Genomic DNA, 21,739 nt, shown 5'->3' with positions numbered 1-21,739 from the left:
CCGTATGTACACCTACGTTTTGGCATATACATGTGTGCATGTGCACAAATGTGTATATATGCTGCTATTTTTTTTTTATTTAATTCAAATATTTTTGCTTTAACTTAATAATATTACATAATGAGAAACAACAAAGCTTCAGTGATGTCGGTATCCATGTGATTACAAGGTACTGGACACACAGCTATCTAAAGTTTCTACTTGACTTTAATTCAGAATAATAAATAGAAATAAAACAAAGAGAAAAGGAAATAAGATGATACCTTATTTTATTGGACTAACTTAATACATTTTTTTGATTCGCTTTTGAAGGTAACACTTCAGATCAGAAATAAGCAAATGTTGATAAATAACAGTATATATAAGTGAAACAGTAAAGCATTCAGTTTCACAGGAAGTGGGTAAGGTGAGAAACAGGGGGAGGGGGGGGGGGGTGAGATAGATGGTAGATAAGAGGGTGATAATGGTTTATAATGGGCTAGAAAACCCAGCTCTTTAAGTGCTGTCTGGTAGGTGTCAAAATATTTAATCATTTTGACTTCAAAGGTCTTAACGTTGCTAGATTGTCTTAAAAGTTTCCTTTTAGTATTCTTACCATAAAATCATTGATATAGTGTTCTGGTTTTGTAAAGTGCTGTCCCATAGAGGTGACATTCTGGTTGGCACTGAGGCCCAGATGCACTAAACTTTAACAACCCTTTAACGAAGACATTTTCAACCGTAGCATGCATTAAAGGCCATTTTCCGACGACGCTAGCAGCTAACGAAAACGGAATGCAAACAAGTCACTTCCAATTGTAATGTGGACAATTCGGAATGCACTAACCATACCGACGATTGCACCGAATCAGTTACCGCGATATATTTAACGTGAAGTCAGACCTGTCGTTAAGACCTGAGCTGTCATACAGACACTGCTCCTCGCTTCTCCCTGCAGCATGAAAATATAAATAACCCACACAAACACGTGGCTCCCCGCTTCCCCCTGCTTAAAATATAAAATCAAACAAAAAATAAAAAAAAGGATCGGGAGGGGGCAAAGGCGCTCGTCAGGAGCGTCCTGTATGGACGGCCTTGCCTCCCCCCCCCCCCCCCCCCCGAGGTTGCTGCTGCTCCCCGCTTCCCCCTGTATTAAATAAAAAAATCAAAACAAAAATCAAAAGTTTAGCAGTCCCGGCCCCATCCCTTCCTGTCTCTCTCTTTCTCCTTCTCTCACAGCCCCACCCCCCTGAGGTCGTCGCCGCTGCTCCCCCCCCTCCACTGGACCCCCCCTCCGCCTTATCGGGCCCGCGCAGCGCCTCTCCCCTCTGTGTGAAGGCGCTGCACGGGCATGAAGATCATCTGATCGCTGTGAGTCCTCAGGACGTCTCTCCTTTCCTGACCTGGGCCCGCCCCCTTACGTAGGTTACTTACATCAGAAGGGACGGGCCCAGGTCAGGGAAGGAGAGACGACGTCCTGAAGACTCACAGCATCAGATGATCTGCTTGCCCGTGCAGCGCCTTCACACAGAGGGGAGAGGCGCTGCGCGGGCCCGGTAAGGCGGAGGGGGGGAGCGGCGGCGACGTCCTCAGGGGGCTGGGCACGGGGGCGGAGGATGGCGGGAGGCGGAGCTGTGAAAGAAGGAGAAAGAGAGACAGGAATGGAGGGGGGCCAGGGCTGCTAAACTTTTGATTTTTGTTTTGATTTTTTATTTAATACAGGGGGAAGCGGGGAGCAGCAGCAACCTCGGGGGGGGGGGGGGGCAAGGGCGTCCATACAGGACGCTCCTGACGAGCGCCTTTGCCCCCTCCCGATCCTTTTTTTATTTTGGTTTGATTTTATATTTTAAGCAGGGGGAAGCGGGGAGCCACGTGTTTGTGTGGGTTATTATTCTAATGATATACATGCGTAATTGGTGTGTATACTTTATAGAATTGCACTGTGTGACATGTTCTTTACTTACTGATAGGACACTAATGCCATTTTGGACAGGTGAAGGTTATTACAATTTTAATAGTAATTTTAACTGTCAACATTATTAAGAAGTTGAAGTTGCATAGAACTCTTGAAGTCAAGGCACAATCTGGAAGACTAAGTCCAGTCTAGTCTGTAAAGCAGAACCCACTGGTTACTGCAGATGACATGCTGAAAAGTTTAGGTGTCATTGGTTTGCCTGGGAGAATTGTCAGAAGGCAATCTATTCCGTAATCTCATCACAAAAGTCCTTGTCTGAATGCAAAAGAAAAGTTGATAAGCCTTAAAGATTTGAAACAAAATGCTTTAGAGTGATAAAACTACTACTACTACTAAACAAAACCCGATGTTTTGGGGCATAACCAGCTTGATAATTTGGAGGAAAATGAGTGAAGCATTTGAAGAAAATACCTTTCTAACTTAAGCATGGAGGTAGACATGATGTGCTATGGAGTTGTGCGGTAGCCAGTAGCACAGAACGTATTGTATGGAAGAAAATGAATTCAACTAAATATCACATATTCTGGAAGCTAACATTCCATAGCTGAGAAGAAACTACTGGAAATGCTCAGCTAGAAAGCAATCCGAATGTACTTCAGAAACAAACATGAAATATTTACATGGCAAGAAAGATTAAGTTTTGGAATAGCCTCCATAGTCAACAGACCTGAATGTTATTGAAAGTCTGTGGGGAGATGGTAAAGATACAGCACATGTATGGATATCTAAGATTCTTAGAGGACAGGCTAATATTCTCAGATGTGGGTAACGCGATCTACATTTCCCAGTCCGGAACTTGTATCAAGCTTTTACAGAGCTCTTTGGAGCATGAGTCATGTTCCACTGCATATGTGCGAGTGCAGGACCAATGGTCCTAATTTTTTTTCCCCCCACCCGTGAGGAGAGGATCCATTTTCCTTCTCTCCTCACAGCTACTGGTTTGGTTTCTTAACAGAGCTTCTTTTTGTGCCTTCTTTTTTATTTTTCTTTAGTTCTGTGCCTAATTCAGGTTCAATTTGTTCCCATTCATTTTCTTTTCTTCTCTTCTCTCTCTCCCCCCCCCCCCCCCCCCCCCCCCCATTTACTGCACTCAGTAGGCCACACTTAGGACTGAGCCTCGGTCCATTCTTTCTCTTATTCTTATCTCTCTGGTTCTTCATCCTTTCTGAGGCACCATTGAGTCATTCCCTTTTCCTTCAAACGTTCCAAGTGTTTCCAGTACAATCGGACCACTTCTGGCATGACCACTCTTTTTTTTTTTTTTTTTTACTCTGTTCTGTGTTTGGGGTCTGACCATACCCCTTCTAACTGTGTTCTGTGTCTTCAGACCCAAGCCAGAACCCAGTTAGCCAGAGTCGCTCACAGGGAATTCTTTTTGGAGCCAAGTCCGAAGCCTTGACGTCAGCATTGATGTCTATCTGCGGTATTGACGTTGGCAGTGGGAAAGAGGAACCTGAATTATAGCTACGTCATGCAGGGTTCCATGTTAGGAGTCACTGACCAACAAAGGGATTTAGGTGTCGTCATTGATGATAAGTTGAAACCTGCTCAGTGTGCTGCTGCGGCTAAGAAAGCAAATAGAAGGTTAGATATTATTAGGAAAGGAATGGAAAACAAAAATGAGGATGATATAATGCCTTTGTATCGCTCCATGGTGTGACGCATCTTGAATATTGTGTTCAATTCTGGTCGCCGCATCTCAAAAAAGATATAGTGGAATTAGAAAAGGTGCAGAGAAGGGCAACGAAAATGATAAAGGGGATAGGACGACTTCCCTATAAGGAAAGGCTAAAGCAGCTAGGGCTCTTCAGCTTGGAGAAAAGGCGGCTGAGGGGAGATATGATAGAGGTCTATAAAATAATGAGTGGAGTTGAACGAGTAGATGTGAAGCGTCTGTTTACGCTTTCCAAAAATACTAGGACTAGGAGGCATGTGATGAAGCTACAATGTAGTAAATTTAAAACGAATCGGAGAAAATTTTTCTTCACTCAACGTGTAATTAAACTCTGGAATTCATTGCCTGAGAATGTGGTAAAGGCAGTTAGCTTAGCGGAGTTTAAAAAAGGTTTGGACGGCTTCCTAAAGGAAAAGTCCATAGACCATTATTAAATGGACTTGGGGAAAATCCACTATTTCTAGGATAAGCAGTATAAAATGTTTTGTACTTTTTTGGGATCTTGCCAGGTATTTGTGACCTGGATTGGTCACTGTTGGAAACAGGATGCTGGGCTTGATGGACCTTTGGTCTTTCCCAGTATGGCAATACTTATGTTCTCATATGTACTTATGCATTCAGGTGCATTGGCACCTGCCTTGGCATCTGCTGCTATGCGAGCCCTGGGACCAACCGATGTCAGTACCAACCCAGGAAGCGGTGAGGATTTGGCGGCGTCTTAGTTGGTACCAGGGATTATGGAAACCTGGCATCAGCATTGATCTACCTTGATGCACGGTGCCAGGTGCTCCAGTGCACTGAGGCATTCGGTCCCCGAGTATTGACACCAGAAGGACTTCCAGCTGGTGTCACTGCATGAGTCTCTTAGCATTGCTCTCTGAGCTGCTGGCTGGTTTCTTTGGAATGCATCGGTTTTGAGGGTACTTGCACCTGCCATGCGTCTCCACACAACCTCTCATGGCCCTCAGCTTGCAGTTAGGCTCCACTGCTTTAGCAGCTTGTCTCTACACCAATGTCAGTCTTTGCTGATGTCGCCCCTCTATGGGTACATATGGACCTTGCTCCCCGAACTGTTGTCGGGCTTTGTTCAGAGGACATCAGCGCTGAAGGTGCTTGTACTTGCCATGCCTCTTGAATCGGCCCCTCATGGTCCTCAGCTTGTGATGAGGCCTCCAACGCTCGGTTGACATCGGTGCAGGCAGTTTTGTGGAAGTCGAGGCTGGAGCCTACTTCTTGATGCCCCTCTCGGGGTCATGGTACCTCTCGGTCAAGGCAGACTCTCTCGGCCCTCGCATGAGGAGTTCCTGACTGACACCGATGAGGGACGCATGGAAGTCAGATAAAAAGATAAAAATCCACTGTACTTCTCAGAGGAGGAGCCCTATGGAATACCATCTGACCCCTCCCCTCCACATGAACGGAGGATGTCTCCATTTTTTAGCCTTTCCTTCCCTTCTTTTGTAGAGGACATTGCACTGCCATCTCAAGAGAGATGGAGGATGAGCTCACAGCTCACTTCTTACAGCTCCTGGACTACGAGTCTCCTCCTAGGAGGACTGTGATGCTCCTGCTCCATCAGCTCTTTCCTGATGTTCTCACGAGGAATTGGGGGGTCTCCTCTATCGGCCCCACTCCTTCCCATGGAGATTGTCTCCATGCACCAGTTTCAGAACTCCCCTGGTTTTCATAGGCTCCGGTTGCCTCCTTACTCCATGGTGGTTGGATCCACGCTTAAGAGAGCAAGGAGTTCTAGGAACTATGCTTCAGCGCCCCCAGGTGGGGATTCTAGAACCAGTAACGTAGTAGTTGTCTCAGCTTCTGTTCATTTAGGGATTAATTGAACCATACAATTTGACCAGATGTGTTTAATGTTTTGCACTCACCTGTATGTTAAAAACATCAGTCCTGGTACAGATCCTTGGGTTGCTAAATATTTACCCTTTTCCACTGAGAAAACTAACCACTTAGTCCCATTTGTTGTTTTCTGTCTTTCGGCCATTTCCAGTACACAGTAAGGTATTCTATTATATGATGATTTAATTCCTCCAGAAGTCTCTCATGAAGTGATCTTGGTAAATGCCTTCTGAAAATCCAGATATAGATCAACTGACTCATCTTTATCCACATGATATCAACAGCTTCAAAACACCTAACAAACTAGAAAAGCAAGATTTCCCTTTGTTAAATTTGTACTGGCTCTGGCCAATCAAAACATCTCTGTCCATAATTTTCTTTTCAGAATAGCTTCTGCCACTTTGTCCAACACCGACATTAAGATCATTCAACCACCCCTGGAGCCCTTTTATTTATTTTATTTTTATTTTATTTATTTCTGCATTTTTACCCCACATTTTCCAACCTATAGGTAGGTTCAGTGTGGCTTACAGTGAACTTAGAGTATAATGGTTATAGGTTTTGGAACCAATAGAGGAGATACGTTTTTAGTTCCATTCTGATCATGATTTAGATTGAGGAGTGTTGGCCGGTGTTCTATTTGACTAGGCGGAGTCATCAGGAAGGAATTTTCAAAAAAAAAAAAAAGTAGGCTTTCAGGTGTTTACAAAAAGTTACTACTACTACTATCTATCATTTCTATAGCGCTACAAGGCATACGCAGCGCTGTACGCCAGACACAAAAAGACAGTCCCTGCTCAAAGAGCTTACAATCTAGATAAGGCAGGCAAACAGAACAATTAAGGGTAAGGGAAAAAATAGGTGAGGATAAAGGACAGGGCAAGTGAGTATTGTTTAGGAGGCAAAAGCATTGGTAAAGAGGTGGGCTTTAAGTTTGGACTTGAAAACGGCCAAAGATGGGGCTAGACGCACAGGCTCAGGAAGTCTATTCTATTTGACTAGGCGGAGTCATCAGGAAGGAATTTTCAAAAAAAAAAAGTAGACTTTCAGGTGTTTACAAAAAGTTACGTAAATGTTTATTGATTTTAGGTCTTTCGGTAGTGAGTTCCAGAGTGTGGTACAGACATACGCTAAGCTGGTCGAGTAGGTAGATTTGTATTTTAGGCCTTGACATCTAGGGTAGTGGAGGATGAGGTAGGATCCTTGTGCTTTTGATGTCGTTGCAGATTGGTAGATCTGTTAGACCGGTCATATATTCCGGTGTGAGGCCAAAGATTATTCTGTAGGCTAGGCTAAAGATCAGATCTTGAAGAATATACATGCTTTGATAGGTAGCCTGTGTAGGTTATGGAGCAGAGGTCTTGAATCGTTTTTTGCCATATATATTGTCGCCGTGTTTTGTGCCATTTGTAATTTTTTCAAGGTTTGTTCCTTACATCCTGCGTAGATCCTGTTGCAATAGTCTGCATAGGCTTGTCCAAGGTTTGGACAAGATTGGTCTTAACTGGCCCTCATCCAATCTTCACGTACCATAACTAATTTTAACGATAATCGCATGCTACTGGTAATAGATCTGCAGTTTCATTTTTAAGAGCTCTGGGGTGTATACCATTTGATCCTGGGGATTTATCACTTCTTTGGTTAGTCAGTTTGCTCCATTATATCTTTCAAATTCACCATTTGTTTTAGTTCCTCTGAGTAGTTATCATTTGGGTTTTTCTTTGGCTATTTCCTCCAGCATCCTCTTCAGTAAGACCAAAGCAAAGAATTAAATTACCTTTTCTGTCTTGGCTTTGTCTTGCATATCCCATTTACCTATTTGTCATTTAGTGCCCTATCCCAGGGCTTCTCAACCCAGTCTTTGGGGAATACCTAGTCCCATCAGGTTTTCTGGATATCCACCATGAATATGCATGAGATAGATTGGTATGGTATGCGAGAGGCAGTGGTGTGCTGGAGCAGGCTCTCACAGGCTCTCGAGAGCCATTTATTAAGTTTTTAAGAATTTTGGGAGCCGGTTCTCCATGGCTACTTTAACAAATGGATCCCAAAATGTGGGCTTGGGCCCCTCCTGAATTCTCTTTTACTTTGCTGGTGAGAGAGAGCCCCCTGTTAACAATTTACCAGCACACCCCTGGCGAGAGGAATTTAATAGATGAGTTGGGGAATTCCACTAACCTGCACTGTATAATGTTTAAGGAAATATACTCAGAACAAAAGGACTAGATTCTTAATCTCATGTGCAGAGCAAGTTTTTTTTTTTTTTTACAATACTGTACAGGCAATTCAAAATTTTAGCTTCAGTTTAGGGATCTTGTAGAAGGGAAATGTGCCAAAAAATAAATATTGTCAGAAAGTCTGAATTAGTATTTATGCTGGATTGGTATTAACTCACTTTGATTGAGGCTCACATGTATTTTTTCTGCTGCTGGTTGGCGTGATGACGGAGGTCTTGTATTTGTTACTTGATGTGGGTTCATGTGGGGTGTAATAACCCAATCACAACTCAAGGATAGTTGAAACTGGTTCTTTCTGATTTTGGAGATGGATGCATGGAAAAGTTGGTTTAGCTGGTCACATGCTTTCCTGGCTGACCAGGTCCAATGTTACACACCCCAGAATGTACTTGACAAGATTAAGAGGGCCATTGTCTGGGAGTATCAAATAGAAGGTCTCTCTTTTGTTATATCCAGCCTCTTTGATTGCTGTCTATATACAGATCCTGTTCTTGGAGAATGGTGGTAATTTATCTCTCCTGTGTCCACCCATCTTGCTTTTGTTACACACTGGTTGACCCTTTAACGGTACTTTTGTTTCAAGCTTTCATGATCTGGAGGGAGGGGACCAGATCTGCTTTCTGATTCTGAGGAAATTACATTCAACATTTTTATATATCTGTATCCAGCAAAATTATTACCCCTGAAATTGTATTTTATTTATTGCATTTGTATCCCACATTTTCCCACCTCTTTGCAGGCTCAATGTGGCTTACAATACATCATGAATGGTGGAAATAATTAGAAAATATACATTTAGTGTTATAGAAGAAGCTTGGGTAACATTATAATGATAAAACATGATAGTAATATAACAAGCAGATGTTATAAGACAGTTCTGAATATATGTGGAGGAGTGGTGTATGTTCACATTTGTTGATCTTTGTGGTATGCCTTATTAAAGAGATGGGTCTTCAGTAGTTTGCAGAAGTTGGTTAGTTCGTAGATCGTTTAAGTTGCGCGGCAGTGCGTTACATAACTGTGTGCTCAAGTAGGTAAAGTTTGACGCATGCATTAGTTTGTATTTTAGACCTTTGCAGTTGGGGAAGTGCAGGTTAAGGAATGAGTCTAGCTGCAGTGTTCTGGGCTGTTTGAAGTTTCTTGATTATTTGCTCTTTACAGCCGGCGTAGAGTGCGTTGCAGTAGTCTAGATGACTGAGCACCATTGATTGTACCAGGTTACAGAAAACAGTCCTTGGGAAGAAAGGTCTTACTCTTTTTAATTTCCACATTGAGTGGAACATTTTCTTGGTTGTGTTTTTCACATGGCTCTCAAGTGTTAGGTGTTGATCGATGGTAACTCCAAGAATTTTTAGGGTATCCGAAATTGGAAGGTTCAGATTTGGTGTGTTAATGGTGGTGAATTTGTTCGTGTTATGTTGAGAGGTAAGTATTAGGCATTGGGTTTTTTCTGCATTAAGTTTCAACTGAAATGCATCCGCCCATGAGTGCATGGTGGAGACTTTGGTTGATGTCATTGGTAATTTCCTTTAAATCTTGTTTAAATGGGATGTAAATTGTTACGTCGTCTGCGTATATGTATGGGTTGAGGTTTTGTTTTGATAATAGTTTGGCCAAGGGTATCATCATTAAGTTGAATAGAGTCAGCGAGAGGGTGGATCCCTGTGGGACTCCGCATTCGGGTGTCCATGTGGCTGAAGTAGTCGAATTAGATGTCACTTGGTATGATCGTGTGGTTAGGAATCCCTTGAACCAATTAAGAACGTTGCCTCCAATTCCAAAGTACTCAAGGATATGTAGTAGTATTCATATCATGCCACAAATCTATCTCACCAAGCAGGTAACAGTGGAGCAAGGAAAAGAAACCTCCCACAGATGGTGTTCAGAAAAGTCTTTTATTTGCAAATCTTCTAAAACAATGAGGAAGAACCGACACAGCCTGTGTTTCGGCCTAAACGGCCTACATCAAGGGTCTAGGAAATCATCATTCAGTACATGTTCCTAGATTGTAAAAAAATGTCTCCAACACAAATGCAGTGATTAGCGCTGTATCACTGTATTTGTGTTTGGAGTCTCCCTCATTGTTTTAGAAGATTTGCAAATAAAGACTTTTCGGAACACCGTTGTGGGAAGTTTCTTTACCTTGCTCCACAGTTACCTGCTTGGTGGTTTTCCTTTTGTGGAGCAACTTGCCTTCTGTTTGTGACTGACAAATCTATCTCATGCATATTCATGGTGGATATCCAAAAAACCTGATGGGACTTGGCCTGCCCTGGGTTGAGAAGGCCTGCCCTAACCAACGCCCTCAAAGGCTTTTTGCTTTGAATGTACCTTGAAATAGTTCTTATTGATTTTTGTATATATTTACTACTACTGTTTTTGTTGATTGACAAATTTAAAAGAACTTAGGTACCTATAGGAGTTTTAGATATCTTTCTAAAGTGACTGTCTGATGTGGTTATTAAAAAGTAATTGGACAATATTTTTGCTTTAACAGGTAAGAACTAGGACGGTTTCTGAATGTGTAGCCTTTTATTACATATGGAAGAAATCAGAACGCTACGATTACTTTGCCCAGCAAACGAGGTTTGGAAAGAAGAGGTACAATCATCATCCTGGTGTCACGTAAGTACATCTTATCTAGGAGTAATTTGTCTGTTTGGAAATGTCTGGGTTACAGTATAGTCCCTCCCCTCTTATTCCAGATGTCAGGTATTTGGATGAGTATATATGGCACAGTTCTGAACATGGCTGGAAAGTGTCCCTGTGAGATTCCAAGTCGAAATGGACCTAAACACATGGCCCACTCTTCTTGCTTTCTGGTTTGTCTTTAGTTCTGTATACCACAACATGGTGGGTGCTATTAGACGATGGTCTAATCAGTTTTTGCCATGAGAAATCAATTTTGTGCTATGAATGCCTAATCATATAAGGTGATCTTTTCTCCAGGGACTATATGGATCGTTTGGTCGATGAAGCACAAGTTCTTGGTGGAGCAGACAGTTCTTCAGCCTTAAATTCTAACAGCAGAACAGAAAACATTCCTGACCAACAACTCAGCATTCTGAATGCAATCACAGCAAATGACTTGACAGGTAAATAGTTAACTATTATGATAGTCATATTTTCAGGTGTTACAAGGCATTCAAGCCTTAGCTATTAGAGCTCAACCTTGTTCTCGCTGCTGTGCCAGTTTACCAGTTGGTATCAGTTCATAACATAAAACTTGTCTTTCTTGGAGGCTACTTAGATTTCTTCCAGGTTGCTGTGCTGTTGTCATGGAAGTTTACTGGAAAAGATTAAAATATCAGCTGCTATAACCCTAAACACGGTGGCTACCCTCTAACTGGTAGAAACATAGTAACAGTAAATGAACAGTCCATCCAGTCTGCCCATCAGTCACACTCATCATCAATTCATGATTAAATCAACAGTGAATGTGATATTATTATCACAAGTCTTCCTTTGGCGTTTTTGGGACATAGACTGTAGAAGTCCACTCTGCTCTGTTCTTATCCGTCTTGTCATTTGCAGGACCCAGACCGTAAAAGTCTGCCCAGCCCTTTTCTCGTTTCCAGCTGCTGAAATTGCCTTTGAAACCCTTTCCAACATATCCTAAACTGGATTGCCATATACGGACACAAACTTACAAAGTCGGCCTGACACAGGCCTTAGTTCTTCACAGCCAGAGTAGACATCCAAGTGTCACTCACACATCCACGCCCTGCAGCCATTTAAGGGTTTTTTCTTTTATTTATTTTTGTTTTCTACCATCTGTTTTCTAAATAGGGTTCCTCTGTGTTCATCCCAACGCCTTTTTGAATTCCTTCACTGTTTTTCTCTACCACCTCCCTAAGGAGGGCATTCCAGGCATTGACCACCCTCTCTGTGAAACAGAATTTCCTGACATTAATCCTACCACCCCACAACCAAAGACCGAAATGGACATATCCTAACTCTTCCTCTTCCTCTCTTAAGTTCCCCCAATGTATTTACCATACATGAACCTTATTCTACCATAATATCACCTTGTATTTGCTCATACCGGAGCTGGCAAACCGCTGTTACGGAACTATGTAAGCCACTTGAGCCTGCAAACAGGTGGAACAATGTGGGATAACAAATGTAATAAATATTCTAAGGTTGTCAAAACACATGTGGACGTGAAAAACTGCAGGAACACCTTAGGAAAATGGCATCCAAATGGTAGATGAAATTTAATGTGGACAAATGCAAAATGATGCACATTGCGAAAATAATCCAAATCATAGTTACTTGGATGTAGGAGCCACCTTAGGGAGTCAGCACCCAAAAAAAGATCTAGGTGTAGTTGTAGACAGTATGCTGAAATCTTCTGCCTGACGTGTGGTTGGTGGCAGCCAAAAAAGTAAACATGGATGCTTGAAATTATTAGGAAAGGGATGGTAAATAAGATCAGGAATATTATGTGTCTATGTTGCTCCATTGTGCGACCTCCCCTTGAGTATTGCATTCAGTTCTGGTCATCTTATCTCAAAAAAGATATAGTGAAATTGGAAAAGGTTCACAGAAGAGCGACCAAAATGATAAAGGTGATGGAACTCCTCATCTGAGAAAGGCTAAAGAGGTTAGGGCTCTTCGCTTGGAAACAGATGGCTGAGGGGGGGGATATGATTGAGGTCTTCAAAATCCAGAGTGGTGTAGAATGGGAAAAGTGAATCGATTTTTCACTTTTTCAAAAGTATGAAGACCAGGGTCACTCAATGAAATGACATGGAAATACTTTTCAAACAATAGGAAATATTTTTCTCTTAAAGAATAGTTAAACTGTGGAACTCATTGCCAGAGGATGGGTAACAGCGGTTAGCGTATCTGGTTTAAAAAAAGTTGGGTAAGCTCCTCGAGGAAAAGTCCATAATCTGTCATTGAGATAGACATGGGGGAAGCCACGCTTGTCCATGGGATTTGAAAGCATGGAAATGTTGCTACTAATTGTGCTTCTGCCAGGTACTTGTGACCTGGCTTGGCCACTGATGGAAGCCGGATACTACTACTACTACTACTTGACATTTCTAAAGCGCTACTAGGTACGCAGTGCTGTACAATTTAACATAGAAGGACAGTCACTGCTCAAGAGGAGCTTACAATCTAAAGGACAATGTACAGTCAGTCAAATAGTGGGCAGTCTAGAGTTCCTGAAAGGTATAAAGGTTAGGTGCCGAAAGCAACATTGAAGAGTGGGCTTTGAGCAAGGATCTTGAAGATGGGTAGGGAGGGGGCTTGGCTTAAGGCTCAGGAAGTTGATTCCAAGCGTAGGGTGAGGCGAGGCAGAATGAGCGGAGCCTGGAGTTGGCGGTGGTGGAGAAGGGTACTGAGAGGAGGGATTTGTCCTGTGAGCGTGAGGTGTACGGGCGGGAATGTAAGGGGAAATGAGGGTAGAAAGGTAATGAGGGGCTGCAGACTGAGTGCATTTTTAGGTAAGAAGGAGAAGCTTGAACTGTATGCGGTATCTGATTGGAAGCCAGTGAAGTGACCTGAGAGAGGGGTGATATGAGTATATCGGTTCAGGCGGAATATAGACGTGCAGCAGAGTTCTGAACAGATTGAAGGGGGGATAGATGGCTAAGTGGAGGCCAGTAAGGAGTAGGTTGCAGTAGTCAAGGCGAGAGGTATGAGAGCGTGGACGAGAGTACGGGTGGTGTGCTCAGAGAGGAAAGGGCGAATTTTGCTGATGTTGAAGAGAGAGAAGCGACAGGACTTGGCTATCTGCTGGATATGCGCGGAGAGGGAGGAGTCGAAGATGACTCCGAGGTTGTGGGCAGATGAAACGGGGAGGATGAGGGTGCCATCAACTGAGATAGAGAGTGGAGGAAGAGGAGAAGTGGGTTTTGGTGGAAAGACGATAAGCTCGGTCTTGGACATGTTCAGTTTCAGGTGGCGGTTGGACATCCATGTAGCAATGTCGGATAGCAGGCCGATACCTTGGCCTGGGTCTCCGCGGTGATGTCTGGTGTGGAGAGATATAGCTGGGTGTCATCTGCATAAAGATGGTACTGGAAACCATGAGATGAGATCAGTGAGCCCAGGGAAGAGGTGTAGATTGAAAAAAGAAGGGGTCCAAGGACAGATCCCTGAGGAACTCCAACAGAGAGCGGGATGGGGGTGGAGGAAGATCCATGAGAGTGTACTCTGAAGGTGCGGTGGGAGAGAGAGGAGAACCAGGAGAGGACAGAACCCTGGAACCCAAATGAGAACAGTGTGGCAAGAAGTAAATCATGATTGACAGTATCAAAAGCAGCAGATAGATCAAGGAGGATGAGGATGGAGTAGTGGCCTCTGGATTTGGCAAGGAACAGGTCACTACAGACTTTAGAGAGTGCCGTTTCTGTCGAGTGTAGAGGGCGAAAACCGGATTGAAGCGGATCGAGGATGGCATGAGAGGAGAGAAAATTAAGGCAGTGGCTGTGAACAGCACGCTCAAGTATTTTGGAGAGGAAGGGTAGAGGGAGATGGGGCGGTAGTTGGAGGGACTGGTAGGGGTCAGTGATGTTTTTTTGAGGAGAGGGTGTGACTACGGCGTGCTTGAAGGTGTCAGGGACAGTTGCAGTGGAGAGAGAGAGGTTGAGGATATGACAGATGGAGGGGGTGACAGTATGAGAGATGGTGTAAAGTAAGTTGGTGGGGATGGGATCAGAGGAACAAGTGGTGCATTTCGAGGAGGAAAGAAGGCGGGCGGTTTCCTCCTCGGTGATATCAGGAAAGGAGGAGAAAGAGGCCTGGGTTGGTTGGTAGAGGGAGAGGGTTGAAGGGTGAAGAGGAGGAGGTGCCTTGGTAGTGAACTCAAGGTTGATCTTTTGCACCTTGTCACGGAAGTAGTCAGCCAGTGATTGAGGTGAGAGTGAGGATACTGGACTAGATGGACCATTGGTCTGACTCAGTATGGCTATTCTTATGAAGAGCCCTAACCTATTTAGCCTTTTCTTATGAGAGTTGTTCCATCTGCTCAGTTATTTTGTCATTCTTCTCTGTACCTTTTTCATTTCAGCTATAGCTTTTTTGAGATACATTGACCAGAATTGCACGCAGTACTCCTGATGAGGTCTCACCATGGAACAATTTAGAGGCATTACGATAGTCATTACTTTATTCTCTCTTTCTTTCCTAATAGTTCCCAACGTTCTGTTTGCTTTTATGGCTGCTGCTGCTGCACACCAAGAAGAAGATTTCAGTGTATTGTCCATGATGACACTTAGATCCTTTTCCTCCATGGTGACTCTTAGAGGCAGATGCACTAAAGCTTAATGAGCCTTTAATGACCCTCCAACGAGGAAATTTTGATCCGTTGCATGCATCAAAGGGCTTTTACCGAGGAAGCTAGCAGCTAACGAAAACGGAATGGAGATGAGCAATTAGTGTAAAAACCCCATTGAAACGAGATGCACAAACCTTTTCTGATTGCCTTTACGCAGGAAAAAGGCAGGAAATCTAACGAGAGGTCTTGACCTCTCGTTAGGACAGCTCTGTGCCAGGAAAAATCGAAAAGTGAAAAAATAAACTTTGAGCCAATCCCAGCGCATTAGCAGAGCTAAAAGCGCTGTGATTGGTCCAAAGGACGTAGCATTACATATGTCCAAAAGAGCTGTGTTTAAGCTTAAAGAAAACGTGTCAGAAAACACATCAAATAAAAAAAATTAAAAAAGGATCGGGAGGGGGCAAGGGCGCTCATCAGGAGCATCCTGTATGGACGGCCATGCCCCCCCCCCCCCCCCGCTGCTCCCCACTGTCCGCCACTCCCCCCCCCCCCCCCCCCCGAAAAAGCGAAATTCTAGCAGCCCCGGTCCCCCTCCCTTCCTGTTCTTCTGTTTTGCAAAAGCTAGCTCCGCCTCCCATCATTCCTCCGCCCCGTGCACCCCCCCCCTGCTGCTCCCCACTTTCCACCGCTTTCCCACCCACCACGAAAAAGCGAAATTCTAGCAGCCCCGATCCCCCTCCCTTCCTGTTCTTGTGTTTTGCAAAGCTAATTCCGCCTCCTGTCATTCTTCCGCCCCCCCCCCGCTGCCCCCCCTGAGGTCGACTACGCTGCTCCCCCTCTCCACCGAGACCCCCCTCCCTATTACAGACCCGAGCAGCGCCTCTCACCTCTTTTTGAAGCGCTGCACGGGCAGGAAGATCTGTTGTGTTGGTCGCAGAGTTTCCATGACGTCTCTTCTTCCCTGGCCTAGGCCCCGCCTCCTGACGTAAGTAACCTACAAACAATTCTACAGTCTCTGTTGGTAATCAGCAGTCATCTCACGGTCTCTATAGGTCCTGTTTCGCATTTGCTTCATCAGGAGACCATGCTATAACACCAGTAATTCTGTATTACATACTGTACAACCCCAAATCTTTTAATAACACCTTATAACAAACACAGAAAATTAAAACATTCCTGTATGGCTAACATACCTGCTGGAGATTGAAACTGCGTTCCCAATATGGCAGCTGTTACCAAAAACACCAATGCTGAGAGAGGGGTATGGATCTAGGGAAAGGGGGATAAAGGTGAAGGCAGAAAGCTGAACAGGGGGTAGATGCTGGAATTCGTCGGTAAATGCCATGTTAAATGTTCATTTATTGCTAGTGATTTGAGGGCGTGCGCAGGAGGTGGGTGTGTTTTACATCATGTGCGTTAATTGCATTGGCTGGCTGTTGGTGTGGAAGGCGTGGGATATTTCTAGTGCTACTCCCCCCTTCCCCTGGTTCCTGTTTGCATTTGGTTAGCGTTTTTGAAGGGCGGGAGCAGGAGGTGGGTGTGTTTAAGTGTGTGGGATCGTTAGAGAGGGGCTGGTGGAGGAGGTGTGTGTTGGAGATCTGTGAGGGCGGGACGGGATATTTGCAGATGTGGTGCGTTGTAAGTAGTTGCTGGTTGGGGACGTGCACTTGGGGGGGTAGGCGGAGGTAAGCGGGGCAGGGGAATCTGGAGTCCTCTTGATTGGGGCGCTGATTTGCCCTTAGTAGCTTGTTGGCGCTGTTACAGCCTGTTATATCTGAAGCGTTGTGTGACGTGCCGCATCATCATTTATATAGTAGGATTAGTCTTTTATTCATTTAATAGAATTTAAAATAAATTGCCTTGGTTTTAGTCAATTATTTTCGACAAAAACCGAGGTTTCACTGTATTTAGATTTCACTAGATCTCCTCTTTGGAATATTGTCCCTTATGAAATTAGAATGAAATGGTATCTATTATAATGTAGGAAACATATGAAAGCCTGACCTTTTGGTGAAAATGTTTGACTGAAGTGTACTAGATTAGTTAGGGAGTAATTTCATCTTTCTTCGTACAATTAGGTCTGTGTATGTATGTATAATAATTGTACGAAGGAAGATGAAATTATATATATATATATATATATATATATATATATATATAATTTTTTTTATATACACACATACATACAGTGGTTCCCAAACCTGGTCCTGGAGGCACCCCAGCCACAAGTTTTCAGGATATCCACAATGAATATTCATGAGATTTGCATACAGTGAAAGCAGTGCATGCAGATCTCGCTCATGAATATTCATTGTGGATATCCTGAAAACCTGAAGGGAGAAAAAATATAAAAAACAAAATTATAAATAAAATATAAAAATCAAAAAGGAGACGACACAAGCAAAATGAAAAATACTAAATGGGTTTATTGAGGTGAGACACAGCTGTGTTTCGGCCCAACTGGCCTGCGTCAGGAGTCTGTTACACCATGTATGTATTATCTGGTAATATCAATCCTTGAAGGGTATTCAGTCGGACACGCCTTTATTCAAAAACACTCTGCCTTTAAAAAGGCTGTGTGCACGATTTGGTAATAATCGTTATAGAAGACTCTGGTTCAAGAAATATAATATATATATATTTCACTAGAATAGCTGCACACCAGCGTTAGCATTCACTAGCTAGTGAACGCTAACGCTGGTGTGCAGCTATTCTAGTGAAATATATATATATTTCTTGAACCAGAGTCTTCTATAACGATTATTACCAAATCGTGCACACAGCCTTTTTAAAGGCAGAGTGTTTTTGAATAAAGGCGTGTCCGACTGAATACCCTTCAAGGATTGATATTACCAGATAATACATACATGGTGTAACAGACTCCTGACGCAGGCCAGTTGGGCCGAAACACAGCTGTGTCTCACCTCAATAAACCCATTTAGTATTTTTTCATTTTGCTTGTGTCGTCTCCTTTTTTGATTTTTATATTTTATTTATAATTTTGTTTTTTATATTTTTTCTCCCTTCAGTATATTTTGCATTCTCTACTTTTTAGAATTTTCCTGTTTCTATTGTTTTTTGTTCATTTTTGGTTTTCCTCATTTTTTTCCTTGCTCTTTTTTGTGTCATCTTCGCTGTTTTTGATTGTTATTGTCTTTTGCGAAGACAGGTTTCTTCTGTATTTTTGATATCCTGAAAACCTGACAAGCTGGAGTGCCTCCAGGACTAGCTAGGTTTGGGAACCACTGTGTGTATGTATGTGTGTGTATATCTATTTATCCTATCTCTACACGTACATATGTGTGAGTGTGTGTATATATACATATAGATTTATTTATATATAGATTATATATAGATATATATAGATATAAAATATGTACTTATATATTAACCAAGCTGGGGACCACTCGAAATTTCAAAAACAATTATTTATTTTTTGTTTGCACTGATGAAAATTAAAATGTTAAATAATTTTAATGTATGTTCTCAGATCAATGACCATGTTCTTTTAGCAAAAATTTCTCAATCATTGCACATAGAATATATAATTATCCATACACCAAAAAACTTGTTTGTACTTCTCACTCAGAAGTATCTTATCCCTAAGAATTAATCCATTGTGCACATGGAAATCTTCAGTGCAAAAATCTCCAATACCATAATTCAGGTGAATATCCATCTAAAAAAAATAGTCCTATCTGCTGTAGATCCCAACATCTATTCTCTGACATGGGTGCATGTTTCACCAGGCTGCCAGCTTTCTCAGGGAGAGTTGTATATTTTTTATCATGGTACTGTAATAAACAAAAGATCTCATTAATTAAGCAAATATCGTAAACTTGTATAAAACAAAATTAGCAGAAAACATATAAAACCAAAGGCCACAGACCCTAAGATATCTTCACATTGAAAGTATTGAAGCATTCAACTGTGTAAACATGCCTGGAGCTAAATAGAAATGTCCATGCATGCCACAAGCCAACCATCACCTCTGAAAATGTCAGGTGACTCATTTCAGTCAAACACAAAATCTAAAGCAGATTTAAAAAAAAAAAAAAAAGTACAACAGCTCTTTACAAAGTACTCAACTGAATTTCCTTATTGAGGCCAGCAGGGGTCACAGTGTTCTATAAAAATAGCTGAAATTCTTTTCTTATTTTGTGATTATTACTTAAGAAATATGATATGCGTAAGAGTGATGTGCATAGAATGGAGGCTGTGTTTGCAAATCTGTGGTGAAAATCTGATTGGCTGGGGGTCTCCCAGGACAGATTTGGGAACCACTGATATATATATATATATATATATATATATATATATATATATATAGCTTCTTTTTGAAAATTAAGTATGTGCAGTAAAAGAAATCGCATATTTTGATCGCATTGTCAAAACTGTCCTATTGCTTATTTTTATCTACTTATAATGTCAACACTATACGTAATAGAACATTTTAATTGACAATCTAGGGTATAAGCAAAGATGGAACATGTAGATAAGTAAGAGAGTAAGAGGAGTTAGAAAGTGAAGTGACTAATTTAAAGATTTCAGGTTTCCTTGTATCTCGAGTTGTCCCATTTATTTCCAATCTGTTATGAATGCCTCAGGAATATGTTCTTAGTTCCTATATTTTCTCTTATAGACCTCTTTTGTATCATCATCCAAATCTGTATTCTTATCCAGCTGCATGGTCCATAAATAAATACCGATAAAATAGAACCATATCTTCCCCCCCCCCCTCTTTTTTAATGTTTCCTCACTGCATCTCCCATTCCCTACCTGCTGTTCTCCAGCAGATGTTATTTAATGTCTCAGCATCATCTTTTTAGTGAATCATATTCTGTCCACTACTGTTGTGAAATGTAGTAAGTCCCAGCTCATCACTGTTGCTCACATTTAACACTTTTGTTTAATTTAACAAGGTTCTTGTACATACATGGCTCATTAGCTGTTCATGACTACTATGTGAAATACTCAGCCTAACGATAGTTGGTGAACTTCTTCTTTTATTTTTTTATTTCCTTTTAGCATTGACCAATAATGTGGACACAGTGTGCAACTCCTCAGATGTGAATTGCCTGGATAGCTTTACTCCGCTGGAGAATTTACCTCGAGGACCAGTTAATCATGTGCCTGTTGCAACGGAAGACTTTCTTAATTTGCCTACCAATGGTGAAAGCGATTGTTTTAACTTATTTGAGCCTGGATTTTATCACTCTGAGCTCAATCCCATAAGCATATGCAATGAGGAGTCAGAGAGACCTACGAAGAGATTAAAAATGGGAATTGCAGTCCCAGAGTCCTTCATGAATGATGTATCTGTAAATAATCTGGGTGTGGGATTTTGAGAATCATACACATCATATTACTGGTGCCAAAATGGCTGTCTCAGTGGCAGACTTTAGCAGCTTGTCTGCAAATGAAACTAGTTTTATCAATTCCCATACACTACATCATACAGCCCTTCAATCAGAATGATTGCAACCATGAATTCATTCCCTCTCCTGAAAACAAAACAATGAGTATGCAGTTGAGGTAAATCTGATCAGGAAGATCAGGTTTGCTTAGTCTTTCACTGGAAGTATGAACTTTTTCAACTATGACATCAGTGATGTCTTTGTATGTACAAAACTATATCTTGATTTTATCAAGAGTTATTTCATTTTGGTCCATCATTGTGGAAATGTTATATAATGTTAAGCAAAGTTGGAGGCTTGGATTGAACTATGTGGTGCAGCTTTAAGCTCTGCTTTTTTTTTTTTTTTTTTTTTTTTTTAAGCCTGTAGACAGTAGGCTGCCATCTCAAACCAGTACAGAGGTTCTGAACTGAATGGATCAATTTTTTTGAATCTAAGCTACCTTTGCTGTATTGAGTGCAGTGGAGTAACATGTTTACAGGTAACAGTCCTAATCCCTGCTTAATGTAGCATAATTTTTTTCTTAAGACAGGGTTTTGAATCTTTCATTTGATAACTGCGCAATCTTGCAAAGATTTTCTTTTTCCCCAGATCCTTCTTTCATGTGATCACTAAACTAGAGCACTTGAGTGTACAAGACGGCAGGTTCATCTTTATAGAAGCTTGCACAAGGGACATAACGTGCAAAATATGAAGATTTATGCTTGGATGCAGTTACAGAATTAGAGCATGGCTACCTTACACCGAAAATGTAACTATACTGCCAATAGAGTTCTGTGTACTTATTGTATCTTGGTGGCTTTTGTCCACCATTTTGAAGGCTGTAATATAAATTACACAATGTCTTGTGTATGTTAAACTTTAAGGTAGCTGACACTGTCAACAATAGTCAGCATGGTCTAGGAGTTACCACTAAGGTTTACATTATGGGAAATGTCTTAGGTTGTTTAGAGTACTGCAGTTCAAAGTATTATCTCTTTGTGAGGGACTGTCTAGATTTTATACAATGAAACCTTGAAGTACATTCTTGAATGTTTGCCTCAGATATATGGGATCGGCATCAATTCAAAAATGTCTCTTGCAAGAACCATAGGGGGTCTTTTACTAAGGCATTAGCGTTTTTAGCACGCACTAATATTTAGGGCATGCTAAATATTGGCAACATCCATATATTCCTATGGATGTCACTAACGTTTAGCGCGCACTAAAAACTCTAGTGGGCCTTAGTAAAAGAGGCCCATAGTGTCCACGCTTTGTGTTCATCATAATTTCACGACAGCATTTGTTAAATGATAGCTGGTGTTTTGAAATTTAAGTTGAAATTAAGTTGTATTGCACATAGCAAAGAAAACTTAGAACAGCATAATATAA

General features: G+C 41.9%; 1 protein-coding gene across 1 annotated transcript in view; it reads left to right on the top strand.

The window, feature by feature from the left end:
• The window catches only part of MIER3 (MIER family member 3), a 167,618-nt gene extending 146,115 nt beyond the window's left edge, over positions 1-21,503 (top strand). The window contains 4 exon segments of the mRNA XM_030193155.1: positions 10,218-10,345; positions 10,670-10,815; positions 19,980-20,290; positions 20,292-21,503. Of these exon segments, the coding sequence (XP_030049015.1) occupies positions 10,218-10,345; positions 10,670-10,815; positions 19,980-20,290; positions 20,292-20,429 (723 nt within the window). The 3' untranslated portion in view covers positions 20,430-21,503.
• The last annotated feature ends 236 nt before the right edge of the window (positions 21,504-21,739 follow it).

Source organism: Microcaecilia unicolor, chromosome 2 (assembly GCF_901765095.1).
Source record: "Microcaecilia unicolor chromosome 2, aMicUni1.1, whole genome shotgun sequence".
NCBI classification, from domain to species: domain Eukaryota; kingdom Metazoa; phylum Chordata; class Amphibia; order Gymnophiona; family Siphonopidae; genus Microcaecilia; species Microcaecilia unicolor.
Note: the sequence above shows the minus strand (reverse complement) of the source record. Positions and strands in the feature narration are given on the sequence as shown.